At 54.3% G+C, this 25,646-nt stretch overlaps 1 protein-coding gene across 2 annotated transcripts in view; it reads right to left on the reverse strand.

The window, feature by feature from the left end:
- The window catches only part of dnajc4 (DnaJ (Hsp40) homolog, subfamily C, member 4), a 180,078-nt gene that overhangs the window by 14,206 nt on the left and 140,226 nt on the right, over positions 1-25,646 (reverse strand). The window contains exon 7 of one of the 2 annotated variants that reach the window (XM_072489400.1): positions 17,504-17,590. The exons of the other annotated variant lie outside the window; for it this stretch is intronic. Within the exon in view, the coding sequence (XP_072345501.1) occupies positions 17,504-17,590 (87 nt within the window). The remainder of the gene's footprint in view (positions 1-17,503; positions 17,591-25,646) is intronic. 2 annotated transcript variants of the gene reach the window in all.

Consider the following 25,646-nt stretch of genomic DNA (forward strand, 5'->3'; position numbering starts at 1 on the left):
TGCTTCCACATCTTTCCTATAATGAGGTGACCAGAACTGCACACAATACTCCAAATGTGGGCTAACCAAGGTCTTGTACAGTTGCAGCATAACCCCACGGCTCTTAAACTCAATCCCCCTGTTAATAAATGCTAACACACTATAGGCCTTCTTCACGGCTCTACCCACTTGGGTGGCAACTGTCAGAGATCTATGGACATGAACTCCGAGATCTCTCTGCTCCTCCACATTCCTCAGAACCCTGCCGTTAACCCTGTAATCCGCATTCAAATTTGTCCGACCAAAATGAATCACCTCACACTTATCGGGGTTAAACTCCATCAAGAATCGTAGTAAGAAGTTTTACAACACCAGGTTAAAGTCCAACAGGTTTGTTTCGATGTCACTAGCTTTCGGAGCGCTGCTCCTTCCTCAGGTGAATGAAGAGGTATGTTCCAGAAACATATATATAGACAGATTCAAAGATGCCAGACAATGCTTGGAATGCGAGCATTAGCAGGTGATTAAATCTTTACAGATCCAGAGATGGGGTAACCCCAGGTTAAAGAGGTGTGAATTGTGTCAAGCCAGGACAGTTGGTAGGATTTCGCAGGCCAGATGGTGGGGGATGAATGTAATGCGACATGAATCCCAGGTCCCGGTTGAGGCCGCACTCATGTGTGCGGAACTTGGCTATAAGTTTCTGCTCGGCGATTCTGCGTTGTCGCGCGTCCTGAAGGCCGCCTTGGAGAACGCTTACCCGGAGATCAGAGGCTGAATGCCCTTGACAGCTGGAGTGTTCCCCGACTGGAAGCACCGAGTGAGAGGGGTCCACTCCCAATCCAGACCCTGAACGATATCGGCCCTCCCTTCACTGTGGCTGGGGTCAAAGGTCCGGGAACTCTCTCCCTAACAGCACGGTGGGTGGACCTACCCACCACACGGGGACTGCGGCGGGTTCAAGATGGCGGCTCACCCGCCGCCTTCTCCAGGGGCAATTGGGGAAGGGCATTAAAAATGTTGGGCCTTGTGCATGAATCAACAAAATGGCAATTGGAGGAAACGGGGAGGGTCACGAGGGAGGGATTAGTGTGAAGGGAGGAGGATAGGTGGACGTAGCGAGTGAATGTGAACACTCACAGTGATGACACTTGACTGTGAAGCACTGAGGTTGCGACTGGCGCTATGGAAATGCAGGGTGTTCTCTTATAACAGCTCAAAACGAGATATTAAGGACAGGAGCCAAACGGTCTGTCAAAGTGGGTGGCTTTAACAAGCATCTTAAAGGAGACAGAGAGGAGAGGTTTAGGGAGGAAATTCCAGAGCTCAGGGCCGCCCCAGGCAGCTGAAGGCACAGCCGCCAATGTCGGAGCGATGGGAATGGGGGGGATGCTCGAGAGGATCGAGGATGGGAATTGAAGGAGCGCAGAGATCTCGGAGGGTTGCAGGGGCTGGAGGAGGCTCCAGGGATAGGGAGGGTTGTAGAGGGCTGGAGGAGGCTCCAGGGATAGGGAGGGTTGTAGAGGGCTGGAGGAGGTTACAGAGATAGAGAGGGTTGTAGGGGCTGGAGGAGGTTACAGAGATAGGGAGGGTTGTAGGGCGGGAGGAGGTGACAGAGATAGGGAGGTTTGTAGGGGATGGAGGAGATTACAGAGATAGGGAGGGTTGTAGGGGCTGGAGGAGGTTACAGAGATAGGGAGGGTTGTCGGGGCTGGAGGAGGTTACAGAGATAGGGAGGGTTGTAGGGACTGGAGGAGGTTACAGAGATAGGGAGGGTTGTCGGGGCTGGAGGAGGTTACAGAGATAGGGAGGGTTGTAGGGTCTGGAGGAGGTTACAGAGATAGGGAGCGATGTAGAGGCTGGAGGAGGTTACAGAGATAGGGAAGGTTGTAGGGGCTGGAGGAGGTTACAGAGATAGGGAGGGTTGTCGGGGCTGGAGGAGATTACAGAGATAGGGAGGGATGTAGGGGCTGGAGGAGGTGACAGAGATAGGGAGGGTTGTCGGGGCTGGAGGAGGTTACAGAGATAGGGAGGGTTGTCGGGGCTGGAGGAGGTTACAGAGATAGGGAGGGATGTAGGGGCTGGAGGAGGTGACAGAGATAGGGAAGGTTGTAGGGGCTGGAGGAGGTGACAGAGATAGGGAGGGTTGTCGGGGCTGGAGGAGGTGACAGAGATAGGGAGGGTTGTCGGGGTTGGAGGAGGTTACAGAGATAGGGACGGAGAGAGATTTGAAAACAAGGAGAGGGATTGTGAAATGGAGGTATAGGCGGAGGGGAAGCTGATGTCGGGTTAGTGAGCATTCAATGGAGGAACAGGAGTGGGAGTGAGTTCGGATCGGAGTTTCCGATCAGCTCCAGTGGATGGGGCGTGCATGGTGCCGGCAATAAACCGTGCGCCACACAGCGCAGGGACACAGAGTCTGTGCGGGCTGCGTGACCCTCGTCTGCTGCTGCTCAGCTGCCTCAGTCCTTTCTCATCCCTGCCAGTCACGTCACGAGGTGCTGTCACCATCGCATTCTGATCCGGTCGCAAAAGCAGACACAGCAGCCCCTTAGACAGCAGGAGTCTTGCTCCGAATGATTCTTTTGAGTCAAGCTGGGAGTACGGGTGATGTGCGTGCAAAGCAGGGCAGGGGGGAGAGAGAGAGCCTATTGCCTGGTGAAAACCTCGCCTACTATAGGGTATCACGTTCCCCATTCAGGATGATGAATGGGAAGGATGAATACTTCCGCCAAGGCGTGATCAGGAACAAGAGGGCTCCAGTGGCTGGGAGGACAATGGGAGAGAGAGAGAAGGGCTGCCTCGTTGCGATACGCGCACAATCATCTCGACACAGAGGCCGGGGCCCACAGCCTGGCCGCTCTCGGCTCCCTCTGGCATTGTGAGTGCGTGCGCCACCGCACGTAGGCCGGTGGTTAATCTCCTCTCGCTTTGTCCGCCCCGCGCTCCCCCATCACCCCCCCCCCTCCTCCTCCTCCAGCCGAGGTTAACTCAGACAGCGCTTCGGATTCGGCCCTCTCACAGAGCTGAGGTAGTCCACGTCGGAGAACCGACCCTCGCCGCCCCCCCCCCCGGACTCGCTCTCACTGCCAGCCACTGCCACCGCCTCACCTGTCGAGATAATCGAGAGGATCTGCGCCCTCACCTGCCTCGCCCCTGACCAGTTTCTCCGATCGGCGCCGTGTGGGTCACCCGACTCTCCCCGCCTGCACTCGGTCGCAGGAGGCCCTGGGTCTGAGGGACAACACTCGAGAGGGGGAGGGGGGGATAGGGAGGATGTGAAAGGATTGGAGACGTTGCGGGAAAGGTTCCCGAGGACGGTTCCGGGGTCGGACTCCACCTCCGAGGGTAGGTTGGAGCGGCTGGGATAGTTTCTATTGAAGAGAAGGCGCAGAGGGGATACAATCAACAGGGCAAAACGCGCAGATGGGGGGTGGGGACAGATTGGAGAGGGGGGAAAGTCCCAACCCGCCCGAAACAACGATGGAGAAACCAGGGGGCGCAGCTTTCAAATGATCGTGGGATGGCGAGGGGGGCAGGTGTTTTACACCGTGCAAGGGGCTGGGAGTGTTTGATGGGGACAGTGTAGAGGGAGCTTTACTCTGTATCTAACCCCGTGCTGTACCTGTCCTGGGAGTGTTTGATGGGGACAGTGTAGAGGGAGCTTCACTCTGTATCTAACCGCGTGCTGTACCATTCCTGGGAGTGTTTGATGGGGACAGTGTAGAGGGAGCTTTACTCTGTATCTAACCCCGTGCTGTACCTGTCCTGGGAGTGTTTGATGGGGACAGTGTAGAGGGAGCTTTACTCTGTATCTAACCCCGTGCTGTACCTGTCCTGGGAGTGTTTGATGGGGACGGTGTAGAGGGAGCTTCACTCTGTATCTAACCCCGTGCTGTACCTGTCCTGGGAGTGTTTGATGGGGATAGTGTAGAGGGAGCTTTACTCTGTATCTAACCCCGTGCTGTACCTGTCCTGGGAGTGTTTGATGGGGACGGTGTAGAGGGAGCTTCACTCTGTATCTAACCCCGTGCTGTACCTGTCCTGGGAGTGTTTGATGGGGACAGTGTGGAGGGAGCTTTACTCTGTATCTAACCCAGTGCTGTACCTGTCCTGGGAGTGTTTGATATGACAGTGTCGAGGGAGCTTTACTCTGCATCTAACCCCGTGCTGTACCTGTCCTGGGTGTGTTTGATGGGGACAGTGTCGAGGGTGCTTTACTCTGTATCTAACCCCGTGCTGTACCTGTCCTGGGAGTGTTTGATGTGACAGTGTCGAGGGAGCTTTACTCTGTATCGAACCCTGTGCTGTACCCGTCCTGGGAGTGTTTGACGGGGGACAGTGTAGAGGGAGCTTTACTCTGTATCTAACCCTGTGCTGTACCTGTCCTGGGAGTGTTTGATGGGGGACAGTGTAGAGGGAGCTTTACTCTGTATCTAACCCCGTGCTGTTCCTGTCCTGGGGGTGTTTGATGGGGACAGTATAGAGGGAGCTTTACTCTGTATCTAACTCGTGCTGTACCTGTCCTGGGAGTGTTTGATGGGGACAGCGTAGAGTGAGCTTTACTCTGTATCTAACCCCGTGCTGTACCTGTCCTGGGAGTGTTTGATGGGGGACAGTGTAGAGGGAGCCTTACTCTGTATCTAACCCCGTGCTGTACCTGTCCTGGGAGTGTTTGATGGGGACAGTGTAGAGGGAGCTTTACTCTGTGTCTAACCCTGTGCTGTACCCGCCCTGGGAGTGTTTGATGGGGACAGTGTAGAGGGAGCTTTACTCTGTATCTAACCCTGTGCTGTACCTGTCCTGGGAATGTTTGATGGGGACAGTGTAGAGGGAGCTTTTCTCTGTATCTAACCCTGTGCTGTACCTGTCCTGGGAGTGTTTGATGGGGACAGTGTAGAGGGAGCTTTACTCTGTATCTAACCCAGTGCTGTACCTGTCCTGGGAGTGATTGATGGGGACAGTGTAGAGGGAGCTTTACTCTGTATCTAACCCTGTGCTGTACCTGTCCTGGGAGTGTTTGATGGGGACAGTGTAGAGGGAGCTTTACTCTGTATCTAACCCCGTGCTGTACCTGTCCTGGGAGTGTTTGATGGGGACAGTGTAGAGGGAGCTTTACTCTGTGTCTAACCCTGTGCTGTACCTGTCCTGGGAATGTTTGATGGGGACAGTGTAGAGGGAGCTTTACTCTGTGTCTAACCCTGTGCTGTACCTGTCCTGGGAGTGATTGATGGGGGACAGTGGAGAGGGAGCTTTACTCTGCCTGAGGGAGTATGGAGGAGGCAGGTTCAATCAAGGGTGAAGAAGGGGGTTGATTACCTGGAGAGGAGGTGTGTGCAGTGTGCCGGGGAGGCACTCGATCAATTGCTGCTTCGGAGGGCCAGGGGCGGGGCAGGCCCGATAGCCTCCCCCTGTGCTGAAACCATTCTGAGCCTCTCGGCACGAGGCCTCGTTCCCGGTCTCATCTGACAGGGCCGCACCCCCCCCCCCCCCCCCACCCCCCCCACCCCACCCCGCAGCCCTCCGACAACGGCGGAAAGCACTCCGCTGCTCGACGGCAGTCTCTTGCAAGCAGGCGGCAGAGCATCATGGGAAAAGACACCGTCAGCAGTCTCCTCTGAGCCCTCGGATGGCAGGCCGATCTCAAATCCGGGGGAGGAGGGGGAGTGGACGTGGAGAGTGCAGCTTCAAAACATCGGAAAGCTGGGAGCGCAGGCCGAAAGCTGTCCAAACTGAGAATAAATCTGCCTCATCGCCTGTCCAAACTGAACTTTAACCCGCACTGACAGGAGCTGTTGTCCCAGGCCCCTTATCTGGAGTGCCCAGCTGGTTTGTTTCGATTGTTGACAGACAGGGGTGGGGGACAGACAGTCCCACACACGGACACGTGCACAGTCATGGGTATGGCTTCCGCCTGCCGCAGCATTAGTGCACACAGGTTTCTACAACCAGGCCAGGACCGTGCCAAGTCCTTCCGTCAACATCGCACAGTCACGGATAAATGCACAGGGAATACAGGAGCATTCTCTTTACTCAAAGAGTGGGGGGAATGTGGGTCTCACTCCCACGGGGAGTGGGGAGAAAGTGGGACTCGCTCCCACATGGAGTGGGGAGAATGTGGGACACGCTACCACAGGGAGTGGGGGAGAATGTGGGACTCGCTCCCACAGGGAGTGGGGGAGAATGTGGGACTCGCTCCCACAGGGAGTGGGGGAGAATGTGGGACTCGCTCCCACAGCGAGTGGGGAGAATGTGGGACTCGCTCCCACAGGGAGTGGGGAGAATGTGGGACTCGCTCCCACAGGGAGTGGGGGAGAATGTGGGACTCACTCCCACAGGGAGTGGGGGAGAATGTGGGACTCGCTCCCACAGGCAGTGGGGAGAATGTGGGACTCGCTCCCACAGGGAGTGGGGGAGAATGTGGGACTCGCTCCCACAGGGAGTGGGGGAGAATGTGGGACTCACTCCCACAGGGAGTGGGAGTGATTGTGGGACTCGCTCACACAGGGAGTGGGGTAGAATGTGGAACACTCCCAGGACAGGTACAGCACGGGATTAGATACAGAGTAAAGCTCCCTCTACACTGTCCCCATCAAACACTCCCTGGACAGGTACAGCGCGGGGTTAGATACAGAGTAAAGATCCCTCCTCACTGACCCATCAAACACTCCCTGGACAGGTGCAGCACGGGGTTAGATACAGAGTAAAGCTCCCTCTACACTGTCCCCATCAAACACTCCCAGGACAGGTACAGCACGGGGTTAGATACAGAGTAAAGCTCCCTCCTCACTGTCCCCATCAAACACTCCCTGGACAGGTGCAGCACGGGGTTAGATACAGAGTAAAGCTCCCTCTACACTGTCCCATCAAACACTCCCAGGACAGGTACAGCACGGGGTTAGATGCAGAGTAAAGCTCCCACTACACTGTCCCCAGCAAACACTCCCAGGACAGGTACAGCACGGGGTTAGATACAGAGTAAAGCTCCCTCTCCACTGTCCCCATCAAACACTCCCAGGACAGGTACAGCACGGGGTTAGATACAGAGTAAAGCTCCCTCTACACTGTCCCCATTAAACACTCCCAGGACAGGTACAGCATGGTTTAGATACAGAGTAAAGCTCCCTCTACACTGTCCCCATCAAACACTCCCAGGACAGGTACAGCACGGGGTTAGATACAGAGTAAAGCTCCCTCTACACTGTCCCCATCAAACACTCCCAGGACAGGTACAGCACGGGGTTAGATACAGAGTAAAGCTCCCTCTACACTGTCCACATCAAACACTCCCAGGACAGGTACAGCACGGGGTTAGAGACAGAGTAAAGCTCCCTCTACACTGTCCCCATCAAACACTCCCAGGACAGGTACAGCACGGGGATAGATACAGAGTAAAGCTCCCTCTACACTGTCCCCATCAAACACTCCCAGGACAGGTACAGCACGGGGGTTAGATACAGAGTAAAGCTCCCTCTACACTGTCCCCATCAAACACTCCCAGGACAGGTACAGCACGGGGTTAGATACAGAGTAACGCTCCCTCTACACTGTCCCCAACAAACACTCCCAGGACAGGTACAGCACAGGGTTAGATACAGAGTAAAGCTCCCTCTACACTGTCCCCATCAAACACTCCCAGGACAGGTACAGCACGGTAATCGATACAGAGTAAAGCTCCCTCTACACTGTCCCCATCAAACACTCCCAGGACAGGTACAGCACGGGGTTAGATACAGAGTAAAGCTCCCTCTACACTGTCCCCATCAAACACTCCCAGGACAGGTACAGCACGGGGTTAGATACAGAGTAAAGCTCCCTCTACACTGTTCCCATCAAACACTCCCGGGACAGGTACAGCACAGGGTTAGATACAGAGTAAAGCTCCGTCTGCACTGTCCCCATCAAACACTCCCAGGACAGGTACAGCATGGGGTTAGATACAGAGTAAAGCTCCCTCTACACTGTCCCCATCAAACACTCCCAGGACAGGTACAGCACGGGGATAGATACAGAGTAATGCTCCCTCTACACTGTCCCCATCAAACACTCCCAGGACAGGTACAGCACGGGGGTTAGATACAGAGTAAAGCTCCCTCTACACTGTCCCCATCAAACACTCCCAGGACAGGTACAGCACGGGGTTAGATACAGAGTACAGATTCAGCAAATGGGGAATGGGAGGGTGGGGACAAATGCTGAATTAACCCCTTGAGCTGGTCGCCCGGAAGGGACAAGTTGCATTTGCAGAGTGCCTTTCACCACCGCCAACGAGGTGCTGTGATTTGGAGCCTTGTTACTCTTGCAACATGGGAAATACAGCATCCAATTGGTGCACAGGAAGCTCCCGCAGACAGTGACGTGGTTATGAGGCAGACAACCTTTGCCGGTTGAAATGCTGGTTGATGGATTAATATTGCGTTGTCCCCTGCTAACCTCCCGGCCCACCTTCCCTCACCCACTGGCTCTCTCGCATGGACCATCACCCCATCTCTTGCCAGTGGATTTACGATGCTCAGGTTTGCATGTCATTCCGTCCCCATTACTTCGTTCCTCTCTCTCTGCTGTCCTTCTGCACCGCCCCCATTCTCTGCTCTCTCTTGCTGTCAAAAACCTGCTTCATCCTCAAGTCCCTCCACCCCCTCCTTGCCTCCCTCCCTCTGTAACCTCCTCCAGCTTTACGGGATCCTCCTGATCTGATTTCTTGGCGACCTCATTGCTTTCCTTGGCTCTGCCTATCCTTCACCCGACCTATTCGTTCATCCTGTGGATCAGGGTCAAACACTCTCTGCTGACGCGCCAGAGGAGCACATCGCCACGTTGAAGCAGCACGACAGTTAAAGAGTTGAATAATCTGCTGTCATTGATGAGAGCAGAAACAGGACATATACCGCTGGCCACAGACCATCTGGAAGCAGTATGAGGGAATCCACCCACATAAAGACACCCAGTATACACTCACTCAGAGAAATACACTCCCTCACACACACAGACACACAGAAATACGCACACACACAAACACACACACACAGAAATACACATACACACACTGAAATACACACACAGAAATACACACGCATACACAGAAATACACATACACACTGAAATACACACAAAGAAATACACACACGACGCACAGAAATACACACACACACACGCATACACAGAAACACACACGCATACACAGAAATACACACACACAGAAATACGCACACAGAAATACGCACACACAGAAATACGCACACACAGAAACACACACGCATACACAGAAATACACACACATAAATATGCACACACACAGAAATACGCACACACACAGAAATACGCACACACACGCACGCATACACAGAAACACACACGCATACACAGAAATACACACACACAGAAATACGCACACAGAAATACGCACACACACAGAAATACGCACACACAGAAACACACACGCATACACAGAAATACACACACATAAATATGCACACACACAGAAATACGCACACACACAGAAATACGCACACACACGCACGCATACACAGAAACACACACGCATACACAGAAATACACACACACAGAAATACACACACACAGAAATACGCACACACAGAAATACACACACACAGAAATACACACGCATACACAGAAATACACACACACAGAGAAATACACACACACACAGAAATACACACACACACAGAAATACACACGCATACACAGAAATACACACACACACAGAAATACACACACACAGAAATACACACGCATACACAGAAATACACACACACACAGAAATACACACACACAGAAATACACACAGAAATACGCACACACACAGAAATACACACACACAGAAATACACACACACACAGAAATACACACGCATACACAGAAATACGCACACACAGAAATACACACACACACAGAAATACACACGCATACACAGAAATACGCACACACACAGAAATACACACACACACAGAAATACACACACACACAGAAATACACACACACAGAAATACACACACACACAGAAATACACACACACACAGAAATACACACACACACAGAAATACACACACACACAGAAATACACACACACATAGAAATACACACACACACGCATACATAGAAATACACACACACACAGAAATACACACACACACAGAAATACACACACACACAGAAATACACACACACACACAGAAATACACACACACACAGAAATAGACACGCATACACAGAAATACGCACACACAGAAATACACACACAGAAATACACACGCATACACAGAAATACACACGCATACACAGAAATACACACACACACAGAAATACACACGCATACACAGAAATACACACACACAGAAATACACACACACACAGAAATACACACACAGAAATACACACACACAGAAATACACACACAGAAATACACACACACAGAAATACACACACACAGAAATACACACACACACAGAAATACACACACACACAGAAATACACACACACACAGAAATACACACACACACAGAAATACACACGCATACACAGAAATACACACACACAGAAATACACACACACACAGAAATACACACACAGAAATACACACACACAGAAATACACACACACAGAAATACACACACACACAGAAATACACACACAGAAATACACACACACAGAAATACACACACAGAAATACACACACACAGAAATACACACACACAGAAATACACACACACACAGAAATACACACACACACAGAAATACACACACACACAGAAATACACACACACACAGAAATACACACGCATACACAGAAATACACACACACAGAAATACACACACACACAGAAATACACACACAGAAATACACACACACAGAAATACACACACAGAAATACACACACACAGAAATACACACACACAGAAATACACACACACACAGAAATACACACACACACAGAAATACACACACACAGAAATACACACACACACAGAAATACACACACACACAGAAATACACACACACACAGAAATACACACACAGAAATACACACACACACAGAAATACACACACACAGAAATACACACACAGAAATACACACACACACAGAAATACACACAGAAATACACACACACACAGAAATACACACACACACAGAAATACACACGCATACACAGAAATACACACACACAGAAATACGCACACACACAGAAATACACACACACAGAAATACACACACACAGAAATACGCACACACAGAAATACGCACACACAGAAATACACACGCATACACAGAAATACACACGCATACACAGAAATACACACGCACACAGAAATACACATACAGAAATACGCACACACACACGCATACACAGAAACACACACGCATACACAGAAATACACACACACAAAGAAATACACACACAGAAGCAAAGAAATACACACACTTGAATACACACACTGGAATACACATATGCACACAGAAAAACACACACAAATACTCACTCAGAGAAATACAGACACACACTGAAATACACACACAGAAACACAGAAATACAGACACACAGAAATACACACACAGAAATACACACACAGAAATACACACACGCACAGAAATACACACACACAGAAAGCACACATCTCACATGCACTCTCTCACTCACATTCTCTCTCTCTAACACACAGATTCTCACACACAGATTCTCTCTCACACACAGATTCTCTCTCACACACACACACTCAGCTATGGATGTGGTGCTTGCTCTGTAGAGGTGCTTTGAAGGAAGGTGGGACCACAAGGCTGGAACTTTCCCCCATGTACATTGTTGATGGGATGTGGGTGAGGCCTGTGTTTGTCACTCTCGAGGAGGAGGTGATTAGCCAGGAGCTGGAGCCACTGACCTCAGTAACAGTGCTGTTTTTTCATAGATTCATAGAATTTACAGTGCAGAAGGAAGCCATTCAGCCCATCGAGTCTGCACCGGCTCTTGGAAAGAGCACCCTACCCAAGCCCACACCTCCACCCTATCCCCATAACCCAGTAACCCCACCCAACACGAAGGGCAATTTTGGACACTAAGGGCAATTTATCATGGCCAATCCACCTAACCTGCACATCTTTGGACTGTGGGAGGAAACCGGAGCACCCGGAGGAAACCCACGCACACACGGGGAGAACGTGCAGACTCCGCACAGACAGTGACCCAAGCCGGGAATCGAACCTGGGACCCTGGAGCTGTGAAGCAATTGTGCTATCCACAATGCTACCGTGTGTTGGGGAGGGGGTTTCTGGGGTTTGACCCAGACACCAGCCACCGTCATGGATGGTGCGTGACTGGGAGGAGAACATGGAGTGGGCATTTTCCCACATCCTCATTGTCGGGGGAGATCGCAGGGATTGTGACGGGGGTGGGGGGGGGGGGGGGGATGGTAGGGGAACACCCCAATTTCATATTTTAAACACCGGCCACGCCAAAGGAAGGCCCTCTGTGCTACCTTCGAATGTTGGAACGGGGGGGGGGGGGGGGCGTCCCGCCCCTCGAAGCTTCGCCCACCTTTCATGTCTGTCCCCTCTCCCTCGACTCCACTTCCCCGCACAACCCCTCGATCTTTCTCAGTGACCACCCGATCGCCGACACATCTTCCACCGTTCCCCGGGGCAGAGGATTCCAAAGATTCCCCACCCTCCGGGGGGGGGGGGGGGGGGGGGGGGGGGGGGAGGAGTTTCTACTTGTCTGTCCAAAATGGCCGACGCTCTTAACCCGAGACTGCGCCCCCCCCCCCCCCCCCCCCCCCCCCCCCCACCGTGTTCTGGACCCTCTGCGGTAACTACCCTCTTGAGGGTTTTAGATTTCCTTCTGACCGATCGTTTCGGCGTGAAATCGATCCGAGCCACGACTTATTGAGAAAGCTCTTGTTAGGTTTGGAGAAAAGGCGGGGAGGGGGAGTGAACGTGAGCTGCGTGAAGGGTCACCACCGGTTGGAGAGGTCAAATGGCCTTCTCCGTATTCTCAGTTCAGAGGGAGGGATAGTTTGAACGTGGGAGCACGTGCGCTGCCCCTTATCAGCAACGCCAGGATAAACAGAGGCTGAGGGTAGAAATGCAGCAGGATTGTGTGTCGGGAAACCACACGGGGATAATTACAAGGTTAATGGCAGGGACAGACATGGTGTGAAACATTTACAGCTTCACGCTCAGCCTCCAGAGGCTCATGGTCAGGGATAACATTACTGACTCCAGGTTTACTTCCTCCCCCCATTTCCCTCACACGGCTGCTATTTTCCTGCATAAATTACCACTGGCACTAAAAACAAATAAACGTTTCCTCTGCGGCTGTCCGTGCTCATCCAACATTGTCGAAGTGAATGATTACTGACCATGCTGCTGCCCCCAGTGCTGGACACTGCGTCTCCCCCAGTGCTGAACACTGCGTCTCCCCCAGTGCTGGACACTGCGCCTCCCCCAGTGCTGGACACTGCATCTCCCCCAGTGCTGGACACTGCGTCTCCCCCAGTGCTGGACACTGCATCTCCCCCAGTGCTGGACACTGCGTCTCCCCCAGTGCTGGACACTGCGTCTCCCCCAGTGCTGGACACTGCGTCTCCCCCAGTGCTGAACACTGCGTCTCCCCCAGTGCTGGACACTGCGCACCCCCCCAGTGCTGGACACTGCGTCTCCCCCCAGTGCTGGACACTGCGCACCCCCCCAGTGCTGAACACTGCGTCTCCCCCAGTGCTGGACACTGCGCACCCCCCCAGTGCTGGACACTGCGTCTCAGTGTCACAATGTCCAGCACTGGGGGAGACGCAGTGTTCAGCACTGGGGGAGATGCAGTGTCCAGCACTGGGGGAGGCGCAGTGTCCGGCACTGGGGAGGCGCAGTGTCCAGCACTGGGGGGGGGGCGCAGTATCCAGCACTGGGGGGGGGGGGCGCAGTGTCCAGCACTGGGGGGGGGGGCGCAGTGTCCAGCACTGGGGGAGGCGCAGTGTCCAGCACTGGGGGAGATGCAGTGTTCAGCACTGGGGGAGGCGCAGTGTAAAGCACTGGGGGAGACGCAGTGTTCAGCACTGGGGGAGACGCAGTGTTCAGCACTGGGGGAGGCGCAGTGTCCAGCACTGGGGGGGAGGCGCAGTGTCCGGCACTGGGGGAGACGCAGTGTCCAGCACTGGGGAGATGCAGTGTCCAGCACTGGGGGAGACGCAGTGTCCAGCACTGGGGGAGACGCAGTGTTCAGCACTGGGGGGAGACGCAGTGTCCTGCACTGGGGGGGTGCGCAGGGTCCAGCACTGGGGGAGACGCAGTGTTCAGCACTGGGGGAGATGCAGTGTTCAGCACTGGGGGAGACGCAGTGTCCAGCACTGGGGGGGGTGCGCAGTGTCCAGCACTGGGGGAGACGCAGTGTCCAGCACTGGGGGGAGGCGCAGTGTCCAGCACTGGGGGGGGGGGGCGCAGTGTTCAGCACTGGGGGAGACGCAGTGTTCAGCACTGGGGGAGACGCAGTGTCCAGCACTGGGGGAGACGCAGTGTCCAGCACTGGGGGAGACGCAGTGTTCGGCACTGGGGGAGACGCAGTGTCCTGCACTGGGGGGGGTGCGCAGTGTTCAGCACTGGGGGAGACGCAGTGTTCAGCACTGGGGGAGACGCAGTGTTCAGCACTGGGGGGGGTGCGCAGTGTTCAGCACTGGGGGAGACGCAGTGTTCGGCACTGGGGGAGACGCAGTGTCCTGCACTGGGGGGGTGCGCAGTGTTCAGCACTGGGGGAGACGCAGTGTTCAGCACTGGGGGAGATGCAGTGTCCAGCACTGGGGAGACGCAGTGTTCAGCACTGGGGGAGACGCAGTGTCCAGCACTGGGGGGGAGGCGCAGTGTCCGGCACTGGGGGAGACGCAGTGTTCAGCACTGGGGGAGACGCAGTGTCCAGCACTGGGGGGGGGGGGGCACAGTGTCCAGCACTGGGGGGGGGGGGGGTTGCAGTGTCCAGCACTGGGGGGGGGGGGCGCAGTGTCCAGCACTGGGGGGCGATGCAGTGTCCAGCACTGGGGGGAGACGCAGTGTCCAGCACTGGGGGGGGACGCAGTGTCCAGCACTGGGGGAGACGCAGTGTCCAGCACTGGGGGGGGACGCAGTGTCCAGCACTGGGGGAGACGCAGTGTCCAGCACTGGGGAGATGCAGTGTCCAGCACTGGGGGGGGGGACGCAGTGTCCAGCACTGGGGGGGGTGCGCAGTGTCCAGCACTGGGGGAGACGCAGTGTCCAGCACTGGGGGGAGACGCAGTGTCCAGCACTGGGGGAGACGCAGTGTCCAGCACTGGGGGAGACGCAGTGTCCAGCACTGGGGGAGACGCAGTGTCCAGCACTGGGGGAGACGCAGTGTTCAGCACTGGGGGAGACGCAGTGTCCAGCACTGGAGGGGACGCAGTGTTCTGCACTGGGGGAGACGCAGTGTCCAGCACTGGGGGGGTGCGCAGTGTCCAGCACTGGGGGAGACGCAGTGTCCAGCACTGGGGGAGGCGCAGTGTCCGGCACTGGGGGAGACGCAGTGTCCAGCACTGGGGGGGGGACGCAGTGTCCAGCACTGGGGGAGACGCAGTGTCCAGCACTGGGGGAGACGCAGTGTCCGGCACTGGGGGAGACGCAGTGTCCGGCACTGGGGGAGACGCAGTGTCCAGCACTGGGGGAGATGCAGTGTCCAGCACTGGGGGGGGGGAGACGCAGTGTCCAGCACTGGGGGGGGGAGACGCAGTGTCCAGCACTGGGGGAGACACAGTGTCCTGCACTGGGGGGGAGACGCAGTGTCCTGCACTGGGGGAGACGCAGTGTCCAGCACTGGGGGAGACGCAGTGTCCAGCACTGGGCGAGACGCAGTGTCCAGCACTGGGGGAGACGCAGTGTCCAGCACTGGGGGAGATGCAGTGTCCAGCACTGGGGGGGGGACGCAGTGTCCTGCACTGGGGGAGACGCAGTGTCCAGCACTGGGGGAGACGCAGTGTCCAGCACTGGGGGAGATGCAGTGTCCAGCACTGGGGGGGGGGGACGCAGTGTCCTGCACTGGGGGGAGACGCAGTGTCCAGCACTGGGGGAGACGCAGTGTCCTGCACTGGGGGGGAGGCGCAGTGTTCAGGACAGTGGGGGGGTCCGTGTCTCGTGCGCCGGGGGAAGCATGACTGTTCAACAATCCATCAAATTGGAAGCATTTGAAACCGTTTATGAAGCTCGGTTGCCTCAGAATCTCCAATGGGGAGCATTCCAGACTAACCTAACATCACGACATGGTGTCTGAATCCTGTACCAAGCCCCTGTGGGCAGAAGGAGAAGGTGCCACAGATATTAACATTCCCCGAACACTGTAATCAGTGGTGAACAGGGGAACACCAGTCAAAATCCTAATTATAACCTCCGTCATAAAAGTTTCAAGCTGCCAGGGGTGGCTTGTGAGATCCCTGGCTCACGTACACAGTCACAGATTTGCTCAGTCACGCGAGGGACGGCCCGCTCGCGTTGTTCAGTGCGTCCTCGCTGCGCTTTTGACGACGGGTGGGCTTTAGAGAGGGTGAGGGGAAGGTTGGAGGGGCACAGCGAGGTTGGGGTGTTCCGTTACTGGCGATCGACTTGGGAAATTGAGGGCTTTCTCTCCTTCAGAGAGAAGATTAGTTATTGGCGGGAGAGTGGTTAGCACCGCTGCCTCATAGCGCAAGAGTTCGATTCCGGCCTTGGGTCACTGCCTGTGCGGAGTCTGCGCGTTCTCCCCGTGTCTGCGTGGGTTTCCTCCGGGGGCTCCGGTTTCCTCCCACAGTCCAACTTTGTGCATGTTAGGTGGATTGGCCAAGATTAATTGCCCCTTAGTGTCCAAAGATGTGCAGGTTAGGTGGTTCGGCCGCGCTAAATTGCCCCTTAGTGTCCAAAGATGTGCAGGTTAGGTGGATTGGCCGTGCTAAATTGCCCCTTAGTGTCCAAAGATGTGCAGGTTAGGTGGATTGGCCGTGCTAAATTGCCCCTTAGTGTCCAAAGATGTGCAGGTTAGGTGGATTGGCCGTGCTAAATTGTCCCTTAGTGTCCAAAGATGTGCAGGTTAGGTGGATTGGGCCGTGCTAAATTGCCCCTTAGTGTCCAAAGATGTGCAGGTTAGGTGGATTGGCCATGATTAATTGCCCCTTAGTGTCCAAAGATGTGCAGGTTAGGTGGATTGGCCGTGATTAATTGCCCCTTAGTGTCCAAAGATGTGCAGGTTAGGTGGATTGGCCGTGCTAAATTGTCCCTTAGTGTCCAAAGATGTGCAGGTTAGGGTGGATTGGCCGTGCTAAATTGCCCCTTAGTGTCCAAAGATGTGCAGGTTAGGTGGATTGGCCGTGCTAAATTGCCCCTTACTGTCCACAGATGTGCGGGTTAGGCGGGGTTACGTGGATTGGGCCTAGGTTAGGGTGCTCATTCAAAGGGTCGGTGCAAACTCGATGGGCAGAAAGGCCTCCTTCTGCACTGTAGGGATACTATGGATGTTCAAACTCGCCCGGGGTCAATAGGGAGTCAGTTACCTTGCTCGCTCCTTGGATTCATTGTAGATCTTTGTTATGACCTGGTCCTTATTGTCCATGAAGCTTTTGTGAAATCCTTCAAGTTTCCTGAAAGGCAACAAGCTACAATTTACAAACGCGGAGGATTCCGGTTCACAATCGCAGCCTCCGCGTCACTCATCCAGCTCGCCTCTCTCTGGGGTGAGTCTGGGGGGAGTGTCACCTCTGTGAGATACAGCAAGACTGAGATTAAAGGCGGACGGGTCGCTTGGCGTCGGCACCGGGTCAGACACCCGTCCAATTCTGGCGCCTTCATCGTCCCCGATTCCCATCGCTTCACCTTCAGTGGGGGCGGAGGGGAGGCCGGGGGTCCCCAGCCCTGGAATTCCCTCGGGAAACCTCTGTCTCCACTCCTTTGAGACGTTCCTGAATAACCAACCTCTTTCATCCCATTGAATAGAGTCCCCACCGTGCAGGTGGAGACCATTCGGCCCATCGAGTCTGTACCGACCCTCTGAAAGAGCGTCTTACGTAGCTCCACTCCCCTGCACTATCCCTGTAACCCCACCTAACCTGCACATCTTTGGACACTCAGGGGTAATTTAACACGGCCAATCCACCGTGGGGCAGCACGGTAGCATGGTGGTTAGCACAATTGCTTCACAGCTCCAGGCTCCCAGGTTCGATTCCCGGCTTGGGTCACTGTGCGGAGTCTGCACGTCCCCCCCGTGTCTGCGTGGGTTTCCTCCGGGTTGCTCCGGTTTCCTCCCACAGTCCAAAGATGTGCAGGTTAGGTGGATTGGCCGTGATAAATTGCCCTTAGTGTCCAAAATTGCTCTTAGTGTTGGGTGGGGTTACTGGGTTATGGGGATAGGGTGGAGGTGTGGACTTAGGTAGGGTGCTCTTTCAAAGAGCCGGTGCAGACTCGATGGGCCGAATGGTCTCCTTCTGCACTGTAAATTCTATGATAATCTATGAATTTAGCATGGCCAATCCACCTAACCTACACATCTTTGGACACTAAGGGGCAATTTAGCACGGCCAATCCACCTAACCTGCACATCTTTGGACACTAAGGGACAATTTAGCACGGCCAATCCACCCAACCTGCACATCTTTGGACACTAAGGGACAATTTAGCACGGCCAATCCACCTAACCTGCACATCTTTGTACACTAAGGGACAATTTAGCACGGCCAATCCACCCAACCTGCACATCTTTGGACACTAAGGGACAATTTAGCACGGCCAATCCACCTAACCTGCACATCTTTGTACACTAAGGGGCAATTTAGCACGGCCAATCCACCCAACCTGCACATCTTTGGACACTAAGGGACAATTTAGCACGGCCAATCCACCTAACCTGCACATCTTTGGACACTAAGGGGCAATTTATCACGGCCAATCCACCTAACCTGCACATCTTTGGACTGTGGGTAGGGCAGCATGGTGGCACAGTGGTTAGCAATGCTGCCGACGGAGACAGTCCACACAAACTCCACACAGACAGTCAGACTTGGGGCCTTCATGAATCACCTCAGCCTGCCACCACCCTGATCGAGGTTGTGGCCTCTGTCTCGACATCTCCTCACGTGGCTCGGTTGTGTTCGATAAAACCCCTGGCAAGCACCTCAGGGGACGTCTCACTTAACCGAAGGACGAGTAACCAAGAGGCCCAGGGTGATGTTCTGAGGGCACACCCCCCCCTCCCCCCCCCCGGTTCGAACCGCACCGTGGAGCAGTGAAATGTGAATTCAATAAAAAACCTGGAATCGAGAGCTCCCATGCATTAAAAAAAAAATCTTCATTCTTGGAAAGTGGAGTGTTGATTGGACGCGAGTGCGGGCGGTGTGTCACACTCTATTCCCAGCTGCTTGGCAGTGGGAGCCATCAGGGTTTCGTTCGGATAACACAGGAGATGGTGGCCAACATTCAGAGGACAGAACTAAACTCTGGAGATTACTGCGTCTAAATATGTATATAACATACCGTCCTAATGTAAGCAAATATTAATTACATTTTCAGACTTTCTGGGAGTTCAAATACTTGCTGATAAACTACACATGTTAATGCAGAGGCAGTCTAGTTTGTGCAGGCTGAGAAATATAATAGTGTTCTTCAGGGCCTTTCCACGAGGCTTAATATCCAAATGTACCAGACCTCCATACTGTTTCAACAGGGCAGTTAGTTTTCTAGGCAAGTATACGAATAGGGTGGGAATGGAAGGTTACGAATTCCGTAAGTGTAGACATAGAACTGTACAGCACAGTGCAGGCCCTTCGGCCCACGATGTTGTGCCGGACTAGACTGAAAGTAGGATCAAATCAACCGATTCTCGACGGTTTTAGTTCAGACAGGTACGGTGGTCGGCGCAGGCTTGGAGGGCCGAAGGGCCTGTTCCTGTGCTGTATTGTTCTTTGTTTTGAGGAAAGGGAGAACGGTCAGGGCTATGGGGAGGAGGCCAGGGAGAGTGACACGGAACATGCACGCACACGCGACAGGGCAAACGGCCTCCTTCTGTCCCCTAACCCCGTTTCGTGACCCCCCCCCCCGTTACAGATCGCGCACAATTCAGCGTTTCGTATGGAGGCCCGGGCCTGGTCCAGCCGCACAGGTCCTCAGGACGCACCCAACGCGCTCGCCAGCCAGTCAGGGAGTACTTCCTCGTTGAGGGGCCGGAATGTTGGGCTGCACGGCGGTCAGCGGCGCTGCCTGGCGGCGCGAGGGCCCGGGTTCGGTCCCGGCCCAGGGTCGCGGCCCCCGCGTGGAGTTTGCACATTCTGCCCCGTGTCTGCGTGGGTCTCACCTCCCACACAACCCAAAAAGATGTGCAGGGTTAAGTGGATTGGCCACGCTAAATTGCCCCTTGGTTGGGAAAAATAAAATTGGGCTTACATTTTTTTTTTTAAATGAAGTGCATGTTGCTTGAGGGATGAATATTGTGCAGGGGGTGGGTTGGAGGGAATCGGCCCTCTCATCGCTCAATAGGGGCTGGAGACGGGTACAGAGATAGGGAGGGTTGTGGGGGCTGGAGGTGGTGACAGAGATAGGGAGGGTTGTCGGGGCTGGAGGAGGTTACAGCGATAGGGAGGGTTGTCGGGGCTGGAGGAGGTTACAGCGATAGGGAGGGTTGTAGGGGCTGGAGGAGTTTACAGAGATAGGGAGGGTTGTCGGGGCTGGAGGAGGTTACAGAGATAGGGAGGGTTGTAGGGGCTGGAGGAGTTACATAGATAGGGAGGGTTGTAGGGGCTGGAGGAGGTTACAGAGATAGGGAGGGTGTTGGGGCTGGAGGAGGTTACAGAGATAGGGAGGGTTGTAGGAACTGGAGGAGGTTACAGAGATAGGGAGGGTTGTGTGGTTGCTGAAGGAGTTACAGAGATAGGGAGGGTTGTAGGGACTGGAGGAGGTTACAGAAATAGGGAGGGTTGTAGGGTCTGGAGGTGGTTACAGAGAAAGGGAGGGTATTGGGGGCTGGAGGAAGTTACAGAGATATGAAATGAAATGAAAATCGCTTGTTGTCACAAGTAGGCTTCAAATGAAGTTACTGTGAAAAGCCCCTAGTCGCCATATTCCGGCGCCTGTTCGGGGCGGCTGGTACGGGAATTGAACCGTGCTGCTGGCCTGCCTTGGTCTGCTTTCAAAGCCAGCGATTTAGCCCTGAGGCAAACCAGATAGGGAGGACTGTAGGGACTGGAGGAGGTTACAGAGAAAGGGAGGGTTGTAGGGGCTAGAGGAGGTTACAGAGATAGGGAGGGTTGTTGGGACTGGAGGAAGTTACAGAGATAGGGAGGGTTGTAGGGGCTGGAGGAGGTTACAGAGATAGGGAGGGCTGTTGGGGCTGGAGGAGGTTACAGAGATAGGGAGGGTTGTAGGGGCTTGAGAAGGTTAGCGATAGGGAGGGTTGTAGGGTCTGGAGGAGGTTACAGAGAGAGGGAGGGTTGTAGGGATTGGAGGAGGTTACAGAGATAGGGAGGGTTGTAGGGGCTGGAGATTACAGAGATAGGGAGGGTTGTAGGGGCTGGAGATTACAGAGATAAGGAGGGTTGTAGGGGCTTGAGAAGGTTAGAGATAGGGAGGGTTGTAGGGTCTGGAGGAGGTTTCAGAGACAGGGAGGGTTCATAGAATCATAGAATTACAGTGCAGAAGGAGGCCATTCGGCCCATCAAGTCTGCACCGTACTTGGAAAGAGCACCCCACTTAAGCCCACTCCATCCCCATAACCCAGTAACCCCACCCAACCTTTTTGGACACGAAGGACAATATATCATGGCCAATACACCCTAACAAACACGTCTTTCGGGGACTTGTGGGAGGAAAGCGGAGCACCCGGAGGAGACCCACGCAGACACGGGGGAGAACGTGCAGACTCCGTACAGACAGTGACCCAAGCCGGGATTCGAACCCGGGACCCAGGAGCTGTGAAGCAACAGTGACGTTCCCGATCGTGGGCGAATGCCGGCCGCGACTGGCTTTTCAACGCGAGCGCTGACGTCTTCCCACCAGAAGTGGCAGCAGAGGGCAGGTCACGCGCTCGGTACGGACACCGATACATCACACGCGCCCTGTGCGTCCGTGCATTGGGGGCAAAATCGCGGAGGGGAGATGCCTCCATTTTGTAGTTGCCAGCAAGCAACAGGACTGTGTGTGAAGAACTGAAGATGGATCATTTTGTAACAAGGAAGAGAGGGCCAGAGACACAAACAGACCAGGATCTCACAACTGAATCTGCCGGAGAGAGCTGCCCAGGAGAGTCCACGGCAGGATAAAGCCGTGCTAGTATGAGCTCCAGAGCCTCTGGTGAAGAACCCATTGAGAAGAAACTGAAATCGAGAACAAAGCAGTATAATGGTGAGTTCCCAAGGTATGGCTTTATTAATTGTGGCAATGCAAATCACGATGCAACGCCCATGTGTGTTGTATGCAGGGAAGTATTGGCAAATAGAACATAGAACATACAGTGCAGAAGGAGGCCATTCAGCCCATTGAGTCTGCACCGACCCACTTAAGCCCTCACTTCCACCCTATCCCCGTAACCCAATAACCCCTCCTAGCCTTTTTTGGTCACTAAGGGCAATTTATCACGGCCAATCCACCTAACCTGCACGTCTTTGGACTGTGGGAGGAAACCGGAGCACCCGGAGGAAACCCACTCAGACACGGGCAGAACGTGGAGGGTTGGCCAATTGGTAAAAGTGGGTCCCCGGGAAAAAAGGTTTTTTCAAACACTGTTGTGGACGGTGCACACGGCTGCTATTGTATGTCGGTGGTGGAGGGAGTGAATGTTGAAGGTGGTGGATGGGGTACCGATCAAGCGGGGCTGCTTTGTCCTGGACGGTGTCGAGCTTCTCGACTGTTGTTGGGAGCCGCGCTCATCCAGGCGAGTGGAGAGTATTCCCTCACACTCCTGACTTGTGCCTTGTAGATGGTGGACAGGCTTTGGGGGGAGTCAGGAGGTGAGTTACTCTCTGCAGGATTCCCAGCCTCTGGTAGCCACAGTATTAATGTGGCTGGTTCCAGTTCAGTTTCTGGTCAATAGCGTTACGATAGGGAGATGTTAAGAAATTGGACCCGGAAATGGGATCGAAGATGTAGTGGGCAATTTAGGGGTTAACTGACTGAGGATAAAACTGTTAGCACTGAGTCAGAGGTAAACACCCACTGGCCTGAGTTATATTGTCCCATTTAGACTTGGCTCGTTGATAGGAATAAACAGGATACCCTGTACAGCTGGGGTGATTCGCTCAAGATCCATTGTCCTTCGGGACACTCTGGTCTGACCACCTATTAGCCCGTTACAGAGTCTGATGGCCTCTATTGTCTGTAAATAGGAGGTTAATTGTATATTCATAGACTGGCCTTGTTCTTTTGGATAATCAAAAGCCCCGAAAGCGATGATGAGTTCGAGTCTGGACACCCAGGACAGAACCGTTGTTCGAGCAGCTGGGCGGAGCTCAGAGAGAGTAAACAATCCCATTCGAACCGGTGGGAGCAGAAGGATTTGGAAAGCCACTGAGAGAGGTCAGGAAAAGCTGCCCCCGGAGACCGGCTTTCGAAAAGGGGTCTGAAAGAGCGACACCAACAACAGGAATACATTCTGTAAATGCAAGCATCATTTCTGCCTGCCTGTGTAAGTGGAGTTGAGAGCTGTATGTTCATTTTAGGTGCTGTGGAATGGGAAATGGTGTGTTGGGTTAAAAAATAGATGTAAGCTCTCCTCAGTTGCTGTGAAGTTTAAATATTGTTTTTTCTTTTGTTTCAATAAAGTTTAGTTTGTAAAAATAACCTATTTCTTACGCGATCACTCCTGGAGCAAATCAATCTTACCGCACTGTTTTAAAAATTAAAAACATTGCGGCCCTGGTCTAATAGCTTAGCCACTGTTGGGATCTGACCAGGCGTCGTAACAATGGTAACCCCCAGGACGTAAGTAGGGGGCAAACCTGGCAACGGGAATGCCAGAGGGCGATGGTCGTTCCCTGAAGCTCGTGCGGCGTGGAGGTTATTGCGTCACCTACCAAGCCCCGCTGCTTCCTCACCCGAGAACTGGGCGCACGATTTTTCCGACTGCTGCCTTTCCTACGTCGGGACTCGTGGAAGATTCCAGAACCTGCCTGCAGCAGATGGAGCCCCCCCCCCCCTGAACCCGCCGCCGCCTCCACGCTGCCCTCGGCGGGCCTGACGCTGAGGACGGGAGGCCCGTCATCTCCAAAACCTTCCATACCGCCGCCGCAAAGGCCTGCAGGCTCTCTGCGGGCAGAAGTGTGCACCGCTCCATGAGTCACTCGAGCCATGGGACAGCGGACACGCAGCTGCCAGACGCATTCAGACCCTTCGACGCGAACATCAATCATGGTCTTATTACCCGTCATCACAACAGGGAAGTGAGTGTCTGAACACACATCCCCAAATATTTAGACTGTTCTAAAACATCCACCGCAGTTTGTATCTGGCGTGGGAGAGAATACACAGGCGGGGGGAGGGGAGGGGGGGGGGGGGCTGCGGACAAGTCCCCCCCCCCCCCCCCCCCCCCCGAGAGCTGCTGTAAAGTTCCCGAAGATTGTCCCCAAACTTCGAGCTCACTTAATGTGCATTCCTTAATTTACTGCTTTGGGATGTGCTGAGGTCAGAGGAGATCCTATCCGGTCTTTGACTGGAGAAAAAGGTTCCTGTCCCTGAGAATGGGGCCGAACTAAACCTCTCCCCCCCGCCCCCCCACCCCACCCCCCCGGTTCTCTTAACGATTCTCCTCAATCTGTGTCCCCCCCCCCTCTGGTTACCCGCCCTCCCGCCAACTGGGAAACGCTTCCCCCTTCCCTGCTCCACAAAAGAAACTTCCTCCTGACTGAAAATACTCCCCGGTGTCAAATCTTCCCAGAGCCCTGAGCGCATAATCTCTCGGCGGACACGGCAGCGAGGGAGTGCTGCACTGTCTGAGGCAGCCGCTTTTTCCACACGCGAGAGCGAGGCCCTGTCTGCCCTCTCTGTGGCTGCTCCTGGAAGAGGGCTGGGGGGGGGGGGATATGGTGGTGAGGGGGACTACACCCCGTCCTCCTGGCCAGTATTTAACCCTCGTTTATCCTATAGCAGTGCGTGGGATCTTGCTGTGCGCGAAGGGGGCTGCCAGATTCCCTGCGCTGTTCCCTGGTGCGAGGAGGCAAAGATGGGCTGTGGTCGTTCGCCTTGAAGCAGGGCGGGCCGAGGGGCGATTGGGCTGTGAGGTGCAAAGTCGTGAGGGGGCCTGGATAGTGTGGATGTCGGGCCTATTCACCTCAGCGCAGAGTTCAGTGAGTGGATTGGGGGGCGGAGGGCAAGTCATTGGCAGAAAGGTTGGGGGGGGGGGGGAATGAGGAGAAATGTTTTCACCCAGAGGGTAGTGGGGGGGGGGTGCGAGAACCCACAACCTGAAAGGGGAGGGGAGGCCGAAACCCTCAAATCATTGAAAAGGAGTCTGGGTATGTGCCTCGAGTTCTGGAGCGGCCCTGGAAGAAATGCTGGGAGATGGGATTGGGCTGGGTGCCTCGAACTTCGGGGCAGCGCGGACACGATGGAGCAAGCAGCCTCTTCCTGTGCTGTAGAATTTCTTTGATTCTGGGACTGAACTCACAAGGGCTTTGGGACACCCTGAGATTGTCCAAGGCGCCGCACGAATGCAGGCGTTCT

Source organism: Scyliorhinus torazame, chromosome 24 (assembly GCF_047496885.1).
Source record: "Scyliorhinus torazame isolate Kashiwa2021f chromosome 24, sScyTor2.1, whole genome shotgun sequence".
Classification (NCBI taxonomy): domain Eukaryota; kingdom Metazoa; phylum Chordata; class Chondrichthyes; order Carcharhiniformes; family Scyliorhinidae; genus Scyliorhinus; species Scyliorhinus torazame.